Source organism: Stegostoma tigrinum, chromosome 1, assembly GCF_030684315.1.
Source record: "Stegostoma tigrinum isolate sSteTig4 chromosome 1, sSteTig4.hap1, whole genome shotgun sequence".
Taxonomy (NCBI): domain Eukaryota; kingdom Metazoa; phylum Chordata; class Chondrichthyes; order Orectolobiformes; family Stegostomatidae; genus Stegostoma; species Stegostoma tigrinum.
The window spans coordinates 75,295,565-75,317,557 of record NC_081354.1 but is presented as its reverse complement, the minus strand read 5'-3'; the positions used below and the strand labels follow the sequence as shown (position 1 = coordinate 75,317,557).

General features: G+C 43.1%; 1 protein-coding gene across 9 annotated transcripts in view; it reads right to left on the bottom strand.

The window, feature by feature from the left end:
• Positions 1–21,993, bottom strand: part of ptpn13 (protein tyrosine phosphatase non-receptor type 13) — a 224,979-nt gene that overhangs the window by 149,610 nt on the left and 53,376 nt on the right. For all 9 annotated transcript variants that reach the window (XM_048534137.2, XM_048534197.2, XM_048534154.2 and 6 more), the window contains exons 5-6: positions 3,950–4,135; positions 3,472–3,559 (exon numbers count right to left, since the gene is read on the bottom strand). In XM_048534137.2, coding sequence (XP_048390094.1) covers positions 3,472–3,559; positions 3,950–4,135 — 274 coding nt within the window. The remainder of the gene's footprint in view (positions 1–3,471; positions 3,560–3,949; positions 4,136–21,993) is intronic.

Genomic DNA, 21,993 nt, shown 5'->3' with positions numbered 1-21,993 from the left:
TCAATTTATGCATCTACTGTCCTATTCCTCTAGTACTCATCCCTCTGTTACACTAGTTTAAACTCTCCCCAAACACAGTACGAAATACCATCCCCGCTTCTACTAACCACCCCATCTGATTTGTACAGGTTCTTATCTCTCCCAGAACGAGTCCCAGTGCCCCATGAATCTGAAACCCTCTTCGTCACACCATTTTTTGAGTCATGTATTCATCCTATATATCTTGTTATTCCTACTCTGACTAGCTTGTGGCACTGGTAATAATCCTGAGATAACTACCCTTGAGGTCCTACATTTCAACTTACTTCCTAGCTCTCTCTATTCTTCTTTCAGGACCTCAGCCCTGTTATTACCCTGTGTCATTAGCACCAACACGTACCACGCACACTGGCTGTTCGCCCTCTGCCTCCAGAATGTCCTGCAACCACTCCAAAACCCTAGCACCAGAGAGGCTGCACACCATCCTGTGGCCACAGAAATGCCTATCTATTCCCCTCACTATAGAATTTCCATGCCTATTTCTCCCTCCCTCTGCAGTACAGCCAACCCAACATAGGAAATGACATCACCAACCCAAGGAAACCTAACCAGATAAATAGAAAGCGGGACATAACACCAGCGCTTCGTTGGAGGCTCACTGATGATGTTACCTAGTATGGCGACGAAACGTCTGAAAACGAACCTTCCAGCTCAGCGAGCAAACTCACATCCAGAGCCAACCCTATTGCCATGAATTTAGCTGCTGCTGTTATCCCTGAGAGGCCATTCCCCTCAATCGTATCCAAATTGTGTATCTGCTTTGCAGGGGATTAACCACAGGAAATTCCTGCACTGCCTGCTTAGCTCTCCTGCTCTGCCGGTGGTCACCCATTCCCTTCCTGCTTGTAGATTCTGACTCTGCTGTGACCACCTCTCGAAACCTGCAATGGACGATGTCTCTGCCTTGCAAATACTCTGCGATTACCCCATATGCCACTTCAACTCCAAGAATCATTTTTCCAGGAGCTGCCGCTGCAGCTGTAAACACCTCTTGCACACATGCAGGTCCTAAGCACTAGAAATATACCTGCTTTCCTACGTTGATCAAATCATTGAATATTTTTAAGACAGAGGTAGATAGATTCATGTTAAGTGAATCATGGCTATTGGTGGTAGATGGCAATGTAGAATTCAAAACACGTACAGGCTTGTCTCCTCCAGTGATACAATGAGGCCACCCGCAAACTGGAGGAACGCCACCTTATATTCCACCTTGGAAACCTAAAGCCTGATGGCCTAAACATGGACTTTAGCAGTTTCAAAATCTCCCCACCCCCGGCCTCATCGCGCGACTCTCTCATCCCCATCTCCTTAACCTGATATGATCTGTCAATCTTCTCTCCCACCTATCTGCCACCCCACCTCACTGACCAATCCCCAACCACTGCCTACCTGCACTCACCTATCACCATCCCACCTACTATCCCTAGCCCCACCCCGCCCCCCCCTCTATTTATTTCTGAGCTTCCTTCTCCCTCCCCATTTCTGAAGAAGGGTCCCAACCCAAAACTCAACTTTCCTGCTCTCCTGATGCTGCCTGGCCTACTGTGCTTCTCCAGCTCCACACTGTGTTATCTCTGACTCCAGCATTAGCAGTTCTTGCTATCTCAGGATTGTCTGTATCTCTTTGTTTCAGTAAGGGCCAGAATCAAAGAAGATTGGGTTCAAATCATGGACATTAATTCAATGAACTTGTTGCGTAAACTTTGTTCAGTTAAACCAATGGTATTACTGACAACAACAAAAGCAAAGATGCTGGAAAAGCTCAGCAGGTCTGACAGCAACTGTGAAGGAGAAAACAGTTAACGTTTCGGGACTGGTGACCTTTCCTATTAATGATAAATTGTTCATTTGTTTTAGTTTAAGCAATAAATCTTGGATCTGGTATTGGTTATTCACAAAGCCTGGTAGGAACAATTGGGTCAATTTTGAGGGTCAGTGAATGTTTTAGTTTGATGATGCTGCGAATTCAGGGAGACGGAGGCTCATTTGATCTGGCTGTTTGTCTTCGTGGCGTAACATTCTGAAAAGGTGGCGAAACAAGATCCTTAACTACTTAACATAGAACATTACAGCACAGTACAGGCCATTTGGCCCTCGATGTTGTGCCGACCCATCATACCGATCTCAAGCCCATCTAACCTACACTATTCCTCGTACGTCCATATGCTTATCCAATGACGACTTAAATGTACCTAAAGTTGGCGAATCTACTACCATTGCAGGCAAAGCGTTCCATTCCCTGACTACTCTCTGAGTAAAGAAACCACCTCTGACATCTGTCCTATATCTTTCACCCCTCAATTTAAAGCTATGCCCCCTCATGCTCACCGTCACCATCCTAGGAAAAAGGCTCTCGCTATCCACCCTATCTAACCCTCTGATTATTTTATATGTTTCAACTAAGTCACCTCTCAACCTTCTTCTCTCTAACGAAAACAGCCTCAAGTCCCTCAGCCTTTCCTCGTAAGACCTTCCCTCCATTCCAGGCAACATCCTAGTAAATCTCCTCTGCACCCTTTCCAAAGCTTCCACATCCTTCTTATAATGCGGTGACCAGAACTGTACACAATACTCCAAGTGCGGCCGCACCAGAGTTTGTACAGCTGCAGCATAACCTCTTGGTTCCGGAACTCGATCCCTCTTTAAATAAAAGCTAAAACACTGTATACCTTCTTACCAGCCCTGTCAACCTGGGTGGCAACTTTCAAGGATCTGTGTACATGGACACCGAGATCTCTCTGCTCATCTACACGACCAAGAATCTGACCATTAGCCCAGTACTTTGCATTCCGCTTACTCCTACCAAAGTGCGTCACCTCACACTTGTCTGCATTAAACTCCATTTGCCACCTCTCAGCCCAGCTCTGCAGCTTATCTATGTCTCTCTGCAACCTACAGCATCCTTCGTCACTATCCACAACTCCACCGACCTTAGTGTCGTCTGCAAATTTACTAACTCATCCTTCTACTCCCTCATCCAGGTCATTTATAAAAATGACAAACAGCAGTGGACCCAACACCGAACCTTGCAGTACACCACTAGCAACTCGTCTCCAGGATGAACATTTCCCATCAACTGCCACCCTCTGTCTTCTTTCAGCAAGCTAATTTCCGATTCAAACTGCTAATATCTCCCACAATCCCAATCCTCCGCATTTTGTAGAAATCCCATTCCTCCGCATTTTGTACTTTTAAGGTGAATGTACATGGATACTTTTTAAGCAAAGGGGTAAAATATTATCAAGGTTAGGCGAGTATGTGGGATTATGGCCGTAATCAAAACAATCAAGATTTTATTGAATGGTGGAGTAAGCTCAAGAAGCTGAATGGCCTACTTTATAACTCTAAGGAGATTCTAAACAGTTAGTTCACTCATTAAGCCAGCATGTTCACATTTAGCTTTATTGTAAAATGCTTTTGTTACCTCACCTATTGGAAGGCCCTTGCCTCTCAGTCGATCACGAATTTCCTGATTACGATCTGGCTTGCTCACTGTATTTAAGGATAGCTGATTCAGCTATGAAAGGGGAAATGCCAGGCATTATTCAAAACGTTAGTTTAAAAATTCAGTCTAATAAAACATATAGAGAACACGCACGTCTCCCATTATTAAACCGATAGTCAATCTTAAAGGGAAATCACTGCTGCCTCAAAAGAAGTTCGCAAATATTACAGCCCAACATGCAAGCAGTTACTGATACATTTCACTGAGAAATATATCATTCATTTCTTCCTCAAACATTTTTGCCTTGGTTACGTCTTTTTCAATCTCTCACCTTGTTTCATGAATTTACAAGGGTGCAGAATTATCACTTCCAGGAACTTATTTTTGCCATTCTTAAAATCCCATGACCACATAATTATAATTCATGCACAAAATATTTGCACTCCACAGCCTAGTACTTACAGTTGTTAGACTACCCAAGACAAGTTTTACCAGCTGTTTAATGTATGAGAAAGCTGGTGCACAGTTACTGTTCCGAATATGAGCACTGCAAGCATCTAGAATAGTCCTTATTGTCACTCGTGTGTACATCAGATCTTCACACATATTCAGCAATATGCTATTCAGGTGATCCCCAAGTTTGATTGGCTAAAAAGCAAAGAAGATAAATTGCTGTAATTACATTATAAGAACAGATCACATTTTCAAATAGTGCACAATCCATTTCTGATCAAAGTAAGTTCAGAGGAAATTTCAATAATGCTAGTCGATTGCCAAAATATTCAAGATATTGAAAAAAATGGAATGGACTATCCAAAATGCCCAGTAGTGAAGCCAGGGCAGTTTCCAATAGTAGACTATACGCATATACTGAAGCAAGGAATGAAAAGTGTATCACAAGATAGAAAGGCCCCACTACCGACAGGAGACGATTTACTGAATTTAAAAGTAGGCAAACATGTACAATAGGTATTACGCATCAACTCCTTGTTATTAGAGGAGGCAAAGTTTTTTCTCCTGAAAGGAGCAAAAACAAAATGATAGCTCACGAAGGAAATAAAAAACAAAGAAAACAGAGATGATGGTATACAAGCGAGCAAATCAAAAGTTGATTTATGATTAATTGTTTAAGTATTCATTAAGCTACAAGTTATTTCTAGACTGACCACCATCAAAAAATGAAGACGTGGATTAGGAAGCAAAATTCAACTATCTGAACTCATGTTTGCAAAGTACCTCAATTACACTTCCGCCCTGTCAGGTCACTGCAAGGCCATGTTGCACGTCCCTGATTTCTCTGCATCTGTATCGCTGTCACAATACCACCTTCCATACACAAATGTTCTGACAGGTTTTGCTTTTTCTTCAAACTAGAATTCCATTTTACAATTGTTGATGTGGCCCTCAACTACACCAACCTCATTTCTTGCACAAACTCTCGTATTTTCTGTCCATCCCAGAAACTTATCTTCCTCCCTGCCCCCACCGATCTCCATATTCAATAGATCATCCTGCTTCTTCAGTAAGGTGCTAAAATGAAACACAGGTTCCATTCTCTTCCTTTCAGAATGCATGGATGTAATAGGAAGGCAACAGGGTGATGTGGATGACTGAGAAGTGGACTAGGTGAAATGGAATAAACTGTCCTTTTGGTTTGCTGCAGCGAAGAGGATGTGAGGGTATGTTTGGCTGCAGCATTATCCCTGTGGTGTTGGAAATGGCAGAGGGTGCAGAGACTAGGGGGTGGCAAGTGAGAACAAAGGTAATCCTGTCACATTACTTGGAAGAAGAAAAATGGGTCAGATACAACTGAAGACTCTGTCAACCACAATGAGGAGAATCCTCGGTTAAGAAAAAAGGAATTCAGGTCAGAACAGCAATTGTGGAAAGTAGCTTCGTTGGAACAGATGTGGGCGAGACAGAGAAACTAGGAGAATGAAATGGAGTCCTTGCAGGAAATTGGATATGAAGAAGGGTAGATGAGGTAGCTGTGAGAGTCACTGGCCTTATAAGAAATATCAGTACACAGCCTATCCTTAGAAAAGCAGACAGAGAAATAAAGGAAGGCAAATGGCAGAGCATGGAAATTGGGAGCAGAATATATTATCTTTATCCATTTCCAGGTAATTATAATGATACAAGTCATTGATTTACCAAAAGTAGGGTTGGGGGAAGACAGGTGGAATAGGATTGCTACAATGAATATTTAACATACACCACAAAACCACAGGCATAACTAAGGACCTTGCAGATACCAACCCCTTTTATTTGGAGGAAATGATTCGAGCGGTGGAACTGGTGACAGTGCAAGCCAAGGGGGCAGCCAGGAAGATAAGCCTTTGCTTATAAAATGTTGCTCATGAGTTGGCGGCCTGCGTGATTCAAGCAGGAGTGGTGAGTGCGCGAGGCCGGGAAGTGAACTATTATATTCGGCCATTGTCTAAACCCGAAACACAACATGTGCAGTGTCTTCTACCCATCCTCCCCCTCTAACCAAAAAAAACTGTGTGGAGAGTTTTTTAAAATTATTTTGGCAAACTAGAGTAGATGGAAGCTGTTAGAGGAAGGCAAGTATCAACAAATTTGATTATTAATTTATATAATTTATTATAATGTGTTAAAGTAATTAACTAAGTCGAAATGGCTGGACAGGTGATGTGCTGTAGCTGTACAATGTGGGAGCTGGCTGATCCCATTGCAAACTGCAGTGACCACATCTGCAGCAAGTGTTGGTTGCTCGAGAAACTTCGGTTCAGAGTTGATGAGCTGGAATTGGAGCTTCAAACACTGGCATATCCGGGAGGGGGCGAAGGACCTGGACGTTTTGTTTCAGGAGGCAGTCACATCTGGGAGATTAAGTACTTTAAATTTGGTCAGTGGCCAGGGACAGCAGGGTGTGACTGTAAGCGAGGCAGGTCAAGGGATCCTGCAGCCAGGAACAGAGGAGCCTCAGCTCTTGACCTTGACCAACAGGTACAAGGTAATTGCTCCCTGTGTGGGTGAGGAAAAGGGCTTCAGGGAAGATAAGCAAGCTGACCACTGTGGCATTGTATGGGAGGCCATTCAAAAGCAGGGAGCAAAAAGACAGGTGGTAGTTGTAGGGGATTCTGTAACTAGGGGGATAGAGAGAGTCCCGCATGGTGTGTTGACTGCCCAGTGCCCGGGTAAGGGATATCTCTGACTGGCTTTAAAGGACATTGGAGCAGGACGGGGAGGATCCACTTGTTGTGGTCCATGCCGGAACAAATAACATAGGCAAGACTTAAAAAAAAGAGGAGCTGTTCAGAGATTATCTGGAGCTGGGAACCAAATTAAAGAACAGGTCCCCAAGGTTATAATCTCCGAATTATTGCCCGAGCCACGTGCTAATTGGCAGAGGGACAGGAGAAAAAGACACATGGCTAAAACAGTGATGTGGGAAAGAGAGGTTCCTTGTCATGGGGCACTCGCATCAGTATTGGAACAGAAGGGAGCTGTACCATTGAGATGGTCTCCACCTGAATTGAGATGGGACCAATGTTCTAGCGAAAAGTATAAATAGGCTGGTCAACAGGACTTTAACCAGAAAGTAGAGGGGGGGGGGGGGGGGGGGGGGGGGGTGGGGAGGGAACAGTGAAACTTGCCCCGGTGGGAAACAAAGCACCAGGTTAACATCTGTAGTGGTAGATTCAATGAAGTGGGCAAATATGAAAGAAATGGTAGGGAAGGAAAATTCAGAAGAGTTATTAAAGGCCCTAGCACAGATACAAATAGGACAGTGTGTTTGGAAAAAGCTAGCAATCAAACACTGGAAAAATGAATGAAAATGAGAAGGAGGGAGGGTTAGTAAAGGACTGAAGGTGTTATATCTGAACGCACGCAGGATAAGTAATAAAGTAAATGAGCTTATGGCACAGAGTGCAACTGGCAGGAATCACATGGTAGGCATCATGGAGGCGTGGCTGCAAGGGGATCAGGATTGGGAACTAAATATACGCGGATATACATACTATCGAAAAGATAGGCGGGGGGCCTGGGGATGGGATTGCCTTATTTGTGAGAAATGGAATTAAATCAATAGGAAGAAACGAAGTAGGGTCAGATGGTGTAGAGTTTGTGTGGATAGAATTGATGAACCGCAAAGATTAAAAAACCATAGTTGGGATTGTGTACAGGCCTCCAAAGAGCAGTCAAGAGTTGGGTGCAAGATACACCAGGAGACAGAAAAGGTGTGATGGAAAGGCAAAGTCACAGTGATCATGGGGGATTCCAATATGCAAGTGGACTGGGAAAATCATGTTCATAGTGGATTGCAAGAAAAGGAGTTTCTGGAATGTCTTCGAGATGGCTTTTTGGAGCAGATCGTGGTGGAGCCTACAAGGAAACATGCAAAACTGGACGTAGTGTAGTGCAATGAAGCAGACTTGATAAGGGAGCTTCAAGTAAAGGAACCCTTAGAGACAGTGATCATTAAAGGGTAGAATTTACTCCGCAATTTGTGAGGGAGAAGACAGAATCAGAGGTAACAGGATTACAGCTGAATAAAGGTGACGACAGAAGTATGAGCGAGGAGCTGGGCAGAACTGACTGGAAGAGGAGCCTAGCAGGAAAGACAGTGGACCAGCAATGGCAGGAGTTTCTCGGAGTAATTAAGGAGATGCAGCAAAAATTCATTCCTAGGTAAAAGGAGCAAAGTACAGGGAGGATGAGGAAACCATGGCTGACTAAGGAAGTAAGGGATATCATAAAAGCAAAAGAGAAAGTAAATAATATGAAGGGCAGCAGGAAACCAGAGGACTGGGAAGTTAACAAAGACCAACAGAGAGCAACAAAAAAAGGAGGAAGAAGATTAAATAGGAGGTTAAGTTAGCCAGTAACATAAGTGAAGACTGTATGAGTTTCTTTGGGTATATAAAGGGCAAAAGAGAGGCAAAAGTGGACATTGGGCCACTGGAAAATGACGATGGAGAACTAGTAGAGGAGAAGAAGGGAATGGCTGAGGAACTGAATAATTACTTTGCATCAGTCTTCATGGTGGAAGATGCGAGTAATCTCCCAAAAATTCAAGGCAGTCGGGGGCAGAGCTGTGTATGGTGGTCATCACCACGGAAAATTGATTGGCCTGAAAGTGGATAAATCACCTGGACCAAATGGACAACACCCCAGAGTTCTAAAGGAAATAGTTGAACAGATAGTGGAAGCTTTACTGGTGATCTTTCAGGAGTCACGAGAGTCAGGGAGGGTCCCAGAAGACTGGAAAATTGATAATGTGACACCCCTGTTCAAAAAGGGCATAAGGCAAAAGACGGAAAATTACAGGCCGATTAGCCTAACCTCGGTCGTGGGTAAGATTTTGGAGTCCATTGTAAAGGATGAGATTTCTGAATATTTGCAAGTGTATAGTAAAATAAGGCAAAGTCAGCATGGTTTCATCACGGGAGATCATGCCTGACAAACCTGCTAGAATTCTTTGAGGAAGCAACAACAGGGTAGACCAAGGAGAGCCAATGGATGTTATCTACCTGGACTTCAAGAAGGCCTTTGACAAGGTGCCACACAGGAGGCTGCTGAGTAAGATAAGGACCCATGGTGTTAGAGGTAAGGTGGTAGCATGGATAGAAGATGTGCTGTCTAGGAGAAAACGGACAGGGGGGATAAAGGGGTCTTTCTCAGGATGGCAGCCGGTGATGAGTGGTGTTCCATAAGGCTCAATGTTGGGACCACAACTTTTCATTTTATATATTAATGATCTAGATGAAGGCACTTAGGGCATTCTGGTCAAGTTTGCATACAATACAAAGATAGGTGGAGGGATAGGCAGTATTGAGGTGGGGAGGTTGCAGAAGGATTTGGACACGTTAGGGGAGTGGGCAAAAAAGTGGCAGATGGAATACAATGTGGGAAAATGTGAGGTCATGCACATTGGGCAGAAGAATAAAAGCATAGACTATTTTCTAAATGGGGAGAACATTCAGAAATCTGAAGTGCAGAGATTAGGGAGTTCTAGTCTAGGATTCTCTCAAGGTAAATGTGCAGGTTGAGTCAGTAGTCAGGAAGGCAAATGCAACGTTGTCATTTATTTTGAGAGGACTTGAATATAAAAGCAGGGATGTACTACAGCGGCTTTAAAACGCTCTAGTCAGGCCACATTTGGAGTATTACGTGCCGTTTTCAGCCCCATATCTCAGGAAGGATGTACTGGCTCTAGAGCGGGTTCAGAGGAGGTTCACAAGCATGGTACCAGGGATTAAAAGCTTAACATATGAGGAACATAAGAAGACTCTGCGATTATACTCATTGGAGTTTAGATGGATGTGGGGGGGATCAAATTGAAACTTTCAACATACTGAATGGCCTGGACAAAGTAGATGTTGGAAAGGCGCTTCCGTTGGTAGAAGAGTCTAGGGCCAGAGGGCACAGCCTTAAGAGTAAAGTGAACACCTTTTAGAACGGAGATAAGAAGAAACTTCTTCAGCCAGAGAGTGGTGAATCTATGGAATTCACCGCCACAGAAGGCTGTGGAGGCCAGGTCATTGAGTACATTTAAGACTGAGATAGATAGGTTCTTGATTATCAAGGGGATCAAGAGTTACAGGGAGAAAGCAGGAGAGTGGGGTTGAGAAGCTTATCAGTCATGATTGAACGGTGGAGAAGGCTCGATGGGCCAAATGGCCTAATTTCTGCCCCTACGTCTTATGGTCTCATGTTAAAGGAGAAACAGTTTATTGAAAACCCAATTTCAATGAGGTGGAGGAGACATTCATTCAAATAAGAAGCATTCAAGTGTTTGGACATCCATTCAAGTAAGAAGCAGAGAGCTGTCAGACTATCCTGGCGGGGGATGGAAGTGTGGAGAGATTGGATTCCCATGCTGAAGATAAACCTGCAGTTAGGATCAAGAAACTGGAAATTAATGATATTTGAAATAAAATCCTGAACTGGAACTGTGTTGAAATTTTTTCAGGCTCAGTTGATATCAGGATGGATCTGTGAGCAGATCAGGGTTTTGTCTGATAAAATCCACCTCCCTTTTCCAACAGCCTAAAAGCCCATTACATTTCTTTCACTCTTCATCTCCAGAGAATAATCATACTGGTTTAAGATGCTTAACTGCTTCTCCCTCCCAAAGATACTTCAAGACCAGGGTTTTTCAGAACTGTTTTTATTTCAAACATCTTAAAATTAAGATATCCTCTGGTAGATCACACCAACTGTTTCTGTCTCAAAAAGAAAACCACTAGAAATCTTCAATATTACTCTTTACAGCAAAGAAGAAAAATGTGGTTTGATGGAAAAAAAATGGATAAACTAAAATTCCTTAGTGAAGCTGGATATCATAGAACACAGAACAGGAATGGGCCCCTCAGCCCACAACGTTGTGACGAACATGATGCCAAATGAAACTAATCTCCACTTCCTGCCATTGGTCCATATCCTTCCATCCTTGTATATTCATGCGCTTACCTAAAAGTGCCTTAAATGCCCCTATTCTATCTGCCTCCACCACCACTCCCTGGCATTGCATTCCAGACTCCTGCCACTCTGTGTAGGAACACCTTCCCCTCACGTCTCCTTTGAATTTTCCCCCCTTACCTTAATGCCTGTCCCCTAGCATTAGACATTTCAACTCTTGGGGGAAAAAAACGACTTGATCATCAACCCTTTTTCCCCAATCTATGCATCTCATAATTTTATTGACTATCATGTCTCCCCTCAGCCTGCACCACTCAAGAGAAAACAACCCAAGTTTTTGTAGCCTATCCTCATAACTCATATCCTCTAATCCAGGCAGCATCCTGGTAAACCTCTTCTGCACCCTCTCCAAAGCCTGCACATCCTTCCTATAATGTGACAACCAGAACTGAATGCAATACTCTAAATGGGGTCTAGCCAAAGTTTTATGAAGCTGCAACATGACATCCTGACTCTCGTACTCAATTCCCCAACCAATAAAAGCAAGCATGTCATGTTGTTGAATCATTTATTGTCATGAGTATTCAATGTAAAAAAAAGTGAGGTGTCTACCTTCACCATAAATGCATTAACTTAGAATGAGATAAGAAAAAAAAATAACTTGAGAGTCCAAGCTCCATCCTGACTCTTTAAAAGGGGTAGTTAAAAGGGGTGGGGGATGTTGAATTACTACAGAGGGAGAGAGAAGAAGGGAGAAAAAAAGGGAAGGACAAAAAGCAAGAGAAAAAGACCTGGCAAGCCGAGTGGAACTCCGAATGGAGCAACTTACCCTGCTACCATCTTACCTTATGTACTTGCATGGCTACTTTCAGGGAGTAGGCCCTATTTTCATGGGCCTTATTTTCAGTTTCTCGCCTGTGCTATCTCTCGTTCAACAGGATTGCACGACAATACTGTGCACTCTCGGAGAAACAAAATGTGCTAACCCAATCCCTGCAATCACTAGAGAAACAACTGCTGCTCCTTCCACTATGACTGAAATACTGGCTCATGGACTATTGGGAAACAATGGCCTGATGAAAATAAAATTGTACTGATTTTGCACTGCCTTCAACGAGCTAATCTTTAGCCCCACAGCAACAAAAATAGCTTGGCTCACAATTCTCTGCTTTTTCGAGTAAAGTTGATTTATTTTATGCACAAACTATTCACTAATTATCAAATTACTGGTGCAACATCTCAGCAAAAGGGCTCTGGTTACTGCCTAATTGATTAAAAATAATCTGTGCAGAATTATTATACAATTGTTTGCAACTCTTGGTTTTGCATTCCAGAACTGTGCAGCACAGGTAGCATAGAAGTCTAATTTTTGATGCTTCAGATTACAGCTTACAGAACATGTAATGAATTGATGCCACTCCCATCTCATTCTTTGCTTTGTCTGGGACAGACTATTTCACAAATCTATCTACTGCTGTAGGGAGTAAACTCTAAATACAATCTTTCTCATATTCAGTATTAAAAATAACTGGAAACATTTTTCTTGTTGCACTTTCAAGAAGCTTCAGCCAGAAGTGCCAATTCAATGATCCATCTCAGCTTCCTCAGAACTGCAGAATCTCTAAAGTCCTATGGTTCAGGAAGTGGCTATTCGATCCATCATACCTGCTTTATAAATCAGCATCATTACCCCATTCCTGCTTTTTACCCGATGCCCTTGCACATTATTTTTTTATCTAAATAATCACCCATTGCCCTCTGGAATGCCTTAACTTAATCTGCTTCTGTCACATTACTAGGCAGCGCATTCCATACCATAACTATTCAGTGGATAAAAAAAGACTTTCCTCACTTCAGCCTTGTATATTTTGCAGATCACATTAAAATCAATGCCTCTTTGTTCTTGACTCTTTTACGAGTGGGAATAGCTCCCCGCTATCAACTTTATTAAGTCTGTTCATGATTTTGAAAACCTCTACCAGATCTTAGCAGCCTTCTTGTCAAGGAGAACTTGGCATTATCAATCTACCACCATAACTGAAGTTTCTTATCCCTGTAACCACTTCAGCACTTTCCAATGCATTCACATCCTGCCTATATTGTGGCATCTACATACAGCAGCTGAGGTCAAACAAGTGTCTTGTTGAAGTTTTATACTCCTATAGAGATCCCCAGCATCTCAGATGTCAGCGTTCAGCCAATTTGATTCACTTAATGTGAGTGTTCTGCTCAGTGAGAGCTCCACAGCCGCCACTGCTGCCTTGGAGCACGCGGCACCAAACATCAGCTCAATGTGACACCCCTTTGGGAAGACCTGGTATAGGTACTGCTGTGTACGTGACCACTATTGAATTTTCCCAGTCTAAACATAAAATCAACCAACACCTTTATCCTGAAGGGTTCCTTTGTAGAAATTTCGACATTGCTATTGCAATTGCTGATGTCAGCTGAACAAGATCTCCTTAAAAAGCTGCAGAACAGGGCAGCGAAGAGAGCTTGGCAAGGAAGCTACAATATAGTTACATTAAAAAGCTGAACATGCTTCAAAATGCCTCATGATCTATGCAAGAGAAGTATCATAGAAACTTTATAAATAACCTACATTCTTCTGTACTTCTCTGTGTACTGTACTAATTCAAACTTGGCTATGTAATATTGCTAGAAATGGCTGTAAAGTTCACAGATGAAACAAAACTTTTTACTAAAAATCTAACATACTTTAAAATAATTTATGTCCAACAGTTTACTGTTTATGTTGTGTAAAAATATTTTCAGAACCATACCATCTCATGTTCCAGTGGAGCAAACTTCAATTCATTTTACAACACTTTCCAGCTGTTCAGTTTCCAAAATCATCTGTTTATAGCTAACAGCTAACAGCTGTTAATGGCAAATCTCTTTTGATGTCAAAACTTCAAGGTAATAACAAGGCAGTGAGAACTCCAGTGCACATGTTGTATTGCAGCAATATTAATTTTGAGGTGTAAAATTAGGGACAGGTTTTTATTTCAATCCACACTGAGATGATGGAAAAGTTTAAAAACTCTTGACAATGATAGTGAACATCAGTAAGTAATACTCAAAGCTCAGATTTGATTTTCAACTGTAATAGTTAAACTCCTTCAGCTAGATTACTCCTTCAGTCACTTAACTTCAAACTAGAAACTTACACTCCATTCTACAGATTATCACCGGGATCTTGTCGTGCAGTGTGTAGCTTTCCTACCTAAAACCCAGTTACTCTGGGTTTAAGTACCATCCCTGGACTTGATAACCAAAGAAGTTACATTCATAATGCAGCCAAAGAGGTTCAGCATGCAGGTGGAATGAATGGGAGAGATTCCTACAGAAAACTGGTGGCTCTATCACTGTATCTCCAAAACATGGGGAGACAACGGCCTAGTGGTATTATCACTGGACTGTTAAGCCAGAAACGCAGGAGACTTGGGTTCAAATCCTGCCATGGCGGTGGAATCTGAATCCTTCAAAAATCTAGAATTAATAGCTTAAATGGTGACAACGAATCCATTATCGATTATCAGGAAAAAAAATCCATATGGTTCACTAATGCCTTTCAGGGAAGGAAATCTGCCATCCTTACCTGGTCTGGCCTAAATGTCCTGCAGGTCTGGTGTCAATGTGGTTGACTCTTAACTGCCCACTGAACAATTAGGGTTGGGCAATAAATGCTGGCCTAGCCAGAGATCCCCTCATCCGTGGATGAATAATTAAAACAAATCCACAAAATGCATAGATTGAGTGAACTGTAGCATGTTATAGGTTATGATGGTATAGTATTGACAGGATTATTGGTAAAAATAATTACAGTTACACCATCACATATCAAATTAACACAAAAGAAATGAGCAAGTGAATAGTTGAGCCTATTCAATATGATTGTTCACAGGTCATGTATTCCTGGTGAAAAATACCATAAGTGATGAAAAGTACATGATTGAAGTTGTTATATAAAAAAAATTAGGTACACTCAACTTATCTAGTGAAAATTGGAGACAGGCTCTGTCAATGTCAAGTGGACCACTTGCTTTAAAAGTTAAAAAATAATTCAGACAAAAAGGAGACAGCAAAATACCCTTTCACCCAGATTACTTCAAGTCCAAATTGAAAGTTAGAGAAAAAAATAGAAGTCAGATAAAAAGTGAGAGTCACAAACAAAACTGAAATTTGCTGACAGCACTAGCAAAGTGAAAAGGAGTCTTTAATTAAAGTCAATGTCATAGTCATAATAATTAAGTGGAGTTTGTGATCAAAGGTCAGGGTTGACACAGTCAGAAGTGTCTGAAGATATCCCAGGCAGAAAGAAAAGCAAGTCACATAGGATGATTAAAGGGATGTTGAAAAAAAATTACTTATTGTCAAATGACACTTTGTAAAATACATTCTGCTTTTAATGAAAAAGATTTTTAATGTGAAACTTACCTTAGTAATACTAATCATTTATATCTTAATTCCAACTACAGCAGCGAATTTCTAACCTGACTTCCTAAATTTCAAATACTGTTGATAATGCGTTAGTCATTTTAATTCTGCCTAATTACATAAAATAGAAGTAGTTTTGCTTTAATTGGAGAGCTATTGTGATATATTGTATAGCTACCTCTCGACGACCCGCTCAGATTCTGTTAGACAGATGTAAATAAAAGATATTTCTTATTTATTCATAAGATACAGGCATTGCTAGCTGGGTCAGCATTTCTCACTTATCCCTATTTGCTCTGGAGAACTTGGTTCCGAGATGTCTTCTTGAACCGCTGCAGTTCTTAGGGCGTAGGGACACGGTGCTATGAGAAAGGGAGACTCAGGATTTTTGACATAGTAAAGGAGCAGTATTATGCATTTGCAAGTCAGGATGATGCCAGGCTTGGAGGGGAACTTGGTGGTGGTGTTCCTATGCATCTGCTCCCTTGTTCTTCAAGGTAGAGGTCGCAGGCTTGGAAAGTCCAGTTGCAGGAGTCTTGGTGAGTTACTGCAGTGCATCTTGCAAATGGTGTACACTGCTGTCACCATGTTCCAGTGGTGAAGGAGTGAATGGTTGTAGATGTGGTGGATAGGATGCCACTTAAGTGGGCTACTTTGTCGTGGATGGTGTCAAGCCTGTGAATGATGTTGGAGTTGCAAACCTGCAGGCAAGTGAGGATCATTCCATCACACTCCCGATTTGTGCCTTTTAGGTTGTGCAGAGGCTCGAAGTCCAGTGGCCTAGCACAGAATTCCTAGGTGCTGACTTGCTCTTGTACTTACAGTACTTAATTGACTGGCCCAGTTCAGTTTCTTGTCGATGTTAATATGCAGGATATTGACAGTGGGAGTTCAGTAATGGCAATGGTTAGATTAGGTACTGCTGGAGTTGGTCATTGGTTGGCACTCATTATTTGCCACAAAAGGTTGAGCCAGTAAGTTGTAGGGGTTTTGCTGCAAAAGGACAAACTGTTACATGTCTGAGAAAATCGAAATGGTGCTGAATGTTGAATCATTAGCAAACGTCCCATTTTTGACCTTAAAATATGTAGGGCAGGTCACTGGTTAAGTAGCTCAAGATGAGTGCATATAGGACACTACCTTGCATAAGTCCCGCAGTGATGTCCTTTGGTCAAGATATTGACCACCAACATCCACAATCTTCCTTACTGCCTGGTATGACTCCAACCAGCAGAACATTCTCTTCTATTTCCACTGACTCCAGTTTTGCTCATGCTTTTGATATTGCCTGGGTTCAAGGGGAATCATCCTTGCTTCACCTCTGGAATTCAGCTCTTTTGTCCATGGTTTGACCTATGCTGTAATGTGGGCTGGAGCTGTAGGACTCTGAAGAAGTCCGAAATGAGCATCAGTGAGCAGGTTCTGATAGCACTGTCTGTCTATGACCCATTCTATCTCTTTGCTGATAATCAAGCCTAGATTGTTAGGGTGGCAATTAACTGCTAGAAACAGAGAAAATAGATGCAGGAGTGCCTGAACCACTGTTCAATAGGACCATGGCTTATCATGCAAATTCAATGCCCCACTCTCACTTTCTCTCCATACCCCTTCATCCCTTTAGCCGCATGGGCCACAGCCAGCTCCATTTGATTATTACAAATTGGCCTCAACAACAATCTGTAGTGAGGAATTCCACAGGTTCACAACTCTGAGTGAAGAAATTCTTCCTCGTCTCAGTTCTGAATGGCTTACCCCTTATTCTTAGACAGTGACCCCTAGTCCTAGACTTTCCCAACATGAGGAACATTCTTCCTGCATCTAGCCTGTCCAATCCCATCATGGTTTTACACGTTTCTACGAGATCTCCCGTTCATTCTTCTAAATTCCAGCAAATACAAGCCCAGTCAATCCTGCCATCCCGGGAATCAGTCTGGTGAATCTTTGCTGGATTCCCTCGATAGCAAGAACATCTTTCCTCAAACTAGGAGACCAAAACTGCACACAACACTCAAGGTGTGGTCTCACTAAGGCCCCGTATAACTGCAGCAAGGCATCCCTACTCCTATACCCAAATGCTCTTGCTAATGAAGGCTGGCATGCCATCAGCATTTTTCACCGCCTGCTGCACCTGCATACCAACCTTCAGCAACTTGCTCCATCATGACACCCTGGTCTCACTGCACCTCACCTTTTCCTAAACTGCCACCATTCAGATAATAACCTGCCTTCCTGTTTTGGTAACCAAAGTGGATAACCTCACATTTATCCACATTATGTTGCACTTGCCTAGTATTTGCACATTCAGCCCGCCTCTTAGCATCCTCCTCACAGCACACACTGCCACCCAGCTTAGTCTCATCTGCAAATTTGGAGATACGGCATTTAATTCCTTTGCCCAACGTGTTAATGCATGTTGTAAACAGCTGGGGTCCCAATACTGAACCCTATAGTAGCCCACTAGTCACTGCCTGCCAATCTGATCAATTTGTCCCAATTTTGTCTAGAGGACATAACCAGACTAATTTCTATATTGCAGGGTAGGTGCCATTGCTGCAGCTGTATGACAATAATGGGTCCTGGTGGTGAATCAAATGATGAGTTTTCTTTGCAGTGCATAAAGCAACAGCCTTGCTAACTGCTGATGCTAAAGTATCTTAGAATGTGATTATTGCTAAAAATGACACCCAGGCTATGGGTGGAGATATGGAATTGGGCACTGAAGAATCAATCAACAAAATGCTGCATGCTGCCCAACAACTTGGACAACTAGTGGAAATGCAAAGCAGCAGTGGGAGACCATAGCTGGGGAAGCAGAAGAGACAGGAGCAGAGGCAGTTTATTCTCAGCCTGCTCACCATTCAATACGATTATGACTGATTTGTGGCTTCAACTCAACTTTCCCACCTGCTCCCCACATTCAGTGATTCATTGTGAGACCATAAGCTTGTCTATCCCAGTCTCGGTCAAAGTCAACAATGGAGCGTACACAACTCTCTGATGTGGAGGACTCCAAAGATTCTCAATTTTTTGACAGAAGATATTTCTCCACATCAGAGTCTTAAGTGATCAGTCCCTTAGCTTGAAAATGGCTTGTTTCAAAACAGAAATCCCAGAAGTACAGAATAATGATTGCATTATACAATCCATCAATATGAACAACACACAGATAACTGTGATGTTACCCTGACTGTCACTGCTGGCCCCTTGTGGTACCTTTCCGTTCTGTATGTGGTGCATAGAAAGCATTCTTTGAGGTTGCTTGCCGCCACCAATCTCCCTTGTTCATCTTGGGTCTGTCTAATCATTTGTAGTAGAGGATACACCTCCCTTTCACAAAACCATGTTGCCTCTTGCTAATTCGTAAACTGATTTCCAAGTAGGAGTAAATCCTATTCTTGAAGAATCCTATCCTACCACTGATGTAAGGCTCACCGGCTTGTAATTAGCTGGATTATCCTTGCCACCCTTCTTAAACAAAGGAACAACGTTGGCCTGGCTCCAATCCTCTGGGACTTCCCCTGTAGCCAGTGAGGATACAAAAATTTCCTTCAAGGTCCCAACAATTTCCTCCCTTGCCTCTCTCAGTATCCTAGGGTATATGTCATCAATCCTTAGGGATTTGGTCTACGTTAATGTTTTTTCAAGACCCCCAATACCACCTTCTTTTTGATCTCAACATAACCCGAACCATCTACGCACCTTTTCCCGGACTCAACATCCGCCAAGTCCTTCTCTATGGTGAATACTGACACAAAAAGTGTTAACTAAATACCTCACCTGGCTCCACAGACATTTATTCCCTGTCCTTGAGTGGGCCAACTCTCTGCCTGGCAACCCTCTAGCTCTCTATATATGTATAAAAAGCCTTGGGATTTTCCTTAATTCTGTTGGCCAATGACTTTTCATGACCCCTTTTAGCCCTCCTGACTCATAGAACATAGAACATAGAACAGTACAGCACAGAACAGGCCCTTCAGCCCACAATGTTGTGCCGACCATTGATCCTCATGTATGCACCCTCAAATTTCTGTGACCATATGCATGTCCAGCAGTCTCTTAAATGACCCCAATGACCTTGCTTCCACAACTGCTGCTGGCAACGCATTCCATGCTCTCACAACTCTCTGTGTAAAGAACCCGCCTCTGACATCCCCTCTATACTTTCCACCAACCAGCTTAAAACTATGACCCCTCGTGCTAGCCATTTCTGCCCTGGGAAATAGTCTCTGGCTATCAACTCTATCTATGCCTCTCATTATCTTGTATACCTCAATTAGGTCCCCTCTCCTCCTCCTTTTCTCCAATGAGAAGAGACCAAGCTCAGTCAACCTCTCTTCATAAGATAAGCCCTCCAGTCCAGGCAGCATCCTGGTAAACCTCCTCTGAACCCTCTCCACAGCATCCACATCTTTCCTATAATACGGCGACCAGAACTGGACGCAGTATTCCAAGTGCGGTCTAACCAAAGCTTTATAGAGCTGCAACAAGATCTCACGACTCTTAAGCTCAATCCCCCTGTTAATGAAAGCCAAAACACCATATGCTTTCTTAACAACCCTGTCCACTTGGGTGGCCATTTTAAGGGATCTATGTATCTGCACACCAAGATCCCTCTGTTCCTCCACACTGCCAAGAATCCTATCCTTAATCCTGTACTCAGCTTTCAAATTCGACCTTCCAAAATGCATCACCTCGCATTTATCCAGGTTGAACTCCATCTGCCACCTCTCAGCCCATCTCTGCATCCTGTCAATGTCCCGCTGCAGCCTACAACAGCCCTCTATACTGTCAACGACACCTCCGACCTTTGTGTCGTCTGCAAACTTCTGACCCATCCTTCAATCCCCTCATCCAAGTCATTAATAAAAATTACAAACAGTAGAGGCCCAAGGACAGAGCCCTGTGGAACCTCACTCACCACTGACTTCCAGGCAGAATATTTTCCTTCTACTACCACTCGCTGTCTTCTGTTGGCCAGCCAATTCTGTATCCAGACAGCTAAGTTCCCCTGTATCCCATTCCTCCTGACCTTCTGAATGAGACTCCAGTGGAGAGCGAGGATGCAAAGATCTTCACAAGTGGCGAAGCAATTGCATTTCTCGCTTCCCAAAGCAGCCGAGGACAAATCTGGTCCGGGCCTGGCGACTTGTCAATCTTAATGTTTGACAAAATTTTCAGCACATCAGCTTCCTCTATCTCCATCCATTCCAGCATGCACACCTGCTCTTCAAAGGTTTCATTCACTACAAAGTTCGTTTCTTTCGTAAAGACAGAAGCAAAAAACTCATTAAGGGCTTCCCCTACCTCCTCAGACTCCACACACAAGTTCCCTATGCTATCCCTGATCGGCCCTACTCTTTCTTTGACCATTCTCTTATTCCTCACATAAGTGTAAAATGCCTGTGTGTTTTCCCGGATTCCTTCTGCCAAGCCTTTCTCGTGCCCTCTCCTGGCTCTCCTCAGACCTTTTTTGAGCTCCTTCCTTGCCTGCGAGTAATCCTCTCTAGCTGACCTTGACCCTAGCTTCCTCCACCTTATGTAAGCTACCTTCTTCCTTTTCACAAGAAGCTCCACCGCTCTCGTCATCCAAGGTTCCTTTATCTTACCCCTTCTTGCCTGTCTCAGAGGGACATATTTACTCATCACTCGCAACAACTGTTCCTTAAACAGTCTCCACATGTCTATAGTTCCCTTACCTTGGAACAATTGCTCCCAGTCCATGCTTCCTAACTCGTGTCTAATCGCATCATAGTTTCCTCTTCCCCAATTAAATATCCTCCCATTTTGCCTAATCCTCTCCTTCTCCATAGCTATGTAGAATGTGAGGCAGTTATGGTCACTATCACCAAAATGCTCTCCCACCACAACATTTGATACCTGCCCCGGCTCGTTTCCGAGCATCAAGTCTAGAATGGCCTCTCCCCTCGTCGGCCTGTCAACGTACTGCGTTAGGAAACCCTCCTGAACACACCTTACAAATACAGCTCCATTCAAATCTTCTGCTCGAAGCAGGTTCCAATCAATATTAGGAAAGTTAAAGTCACCCATTACAACAACCCTACTGCGACCACACTTTTCCAAAATCTGTCGACCTATGCTTTCTTCAATCTCCCTGCTGCTACTGGGGGGCCTGTAGTAAACCCCTAGCGAGGTGACTACTCCCTTGCTGTTCCTAATTTCCACCCATACTGACTCAGTAGGCGGATCTTCCTCGACAATGGAAGCTTCTGTAGCTGTGATACCCTCTCTGATTAGTAGTGCTACACCCCCTCCTCTTTTTTCCCCCCCTCCCTATTCTTTTTAAATGTTCTAAACCCTGGAAGATCCAGCAACCATTCCTGCCCATGAGAAACCCATGTCTCTGTTATGGCCACAACATCATAGCACCAGGTACTGATCCATGCTCTAAGTTCATCACTTTTATTCCTGATACTCCTATCATTAAAGCAAACACACTTTAACTGATCCCTTGGTTCCTTCCCACTAGCTGGTCTACCTCTTGCTACTGCCTCACCTGCATCAACTCTCACCTCCGGTATACAGCTCAGGTTCCCACCCCCCTGCCATACTAGTTTAAACCTTCTCGAACTACTCGAGCAAACCTTCCACCCAGGACATTGGTTCCCTTCCAGTTCAGATGCAACCCGTCCTTCTTGTACAGGTCCCACTTGTTA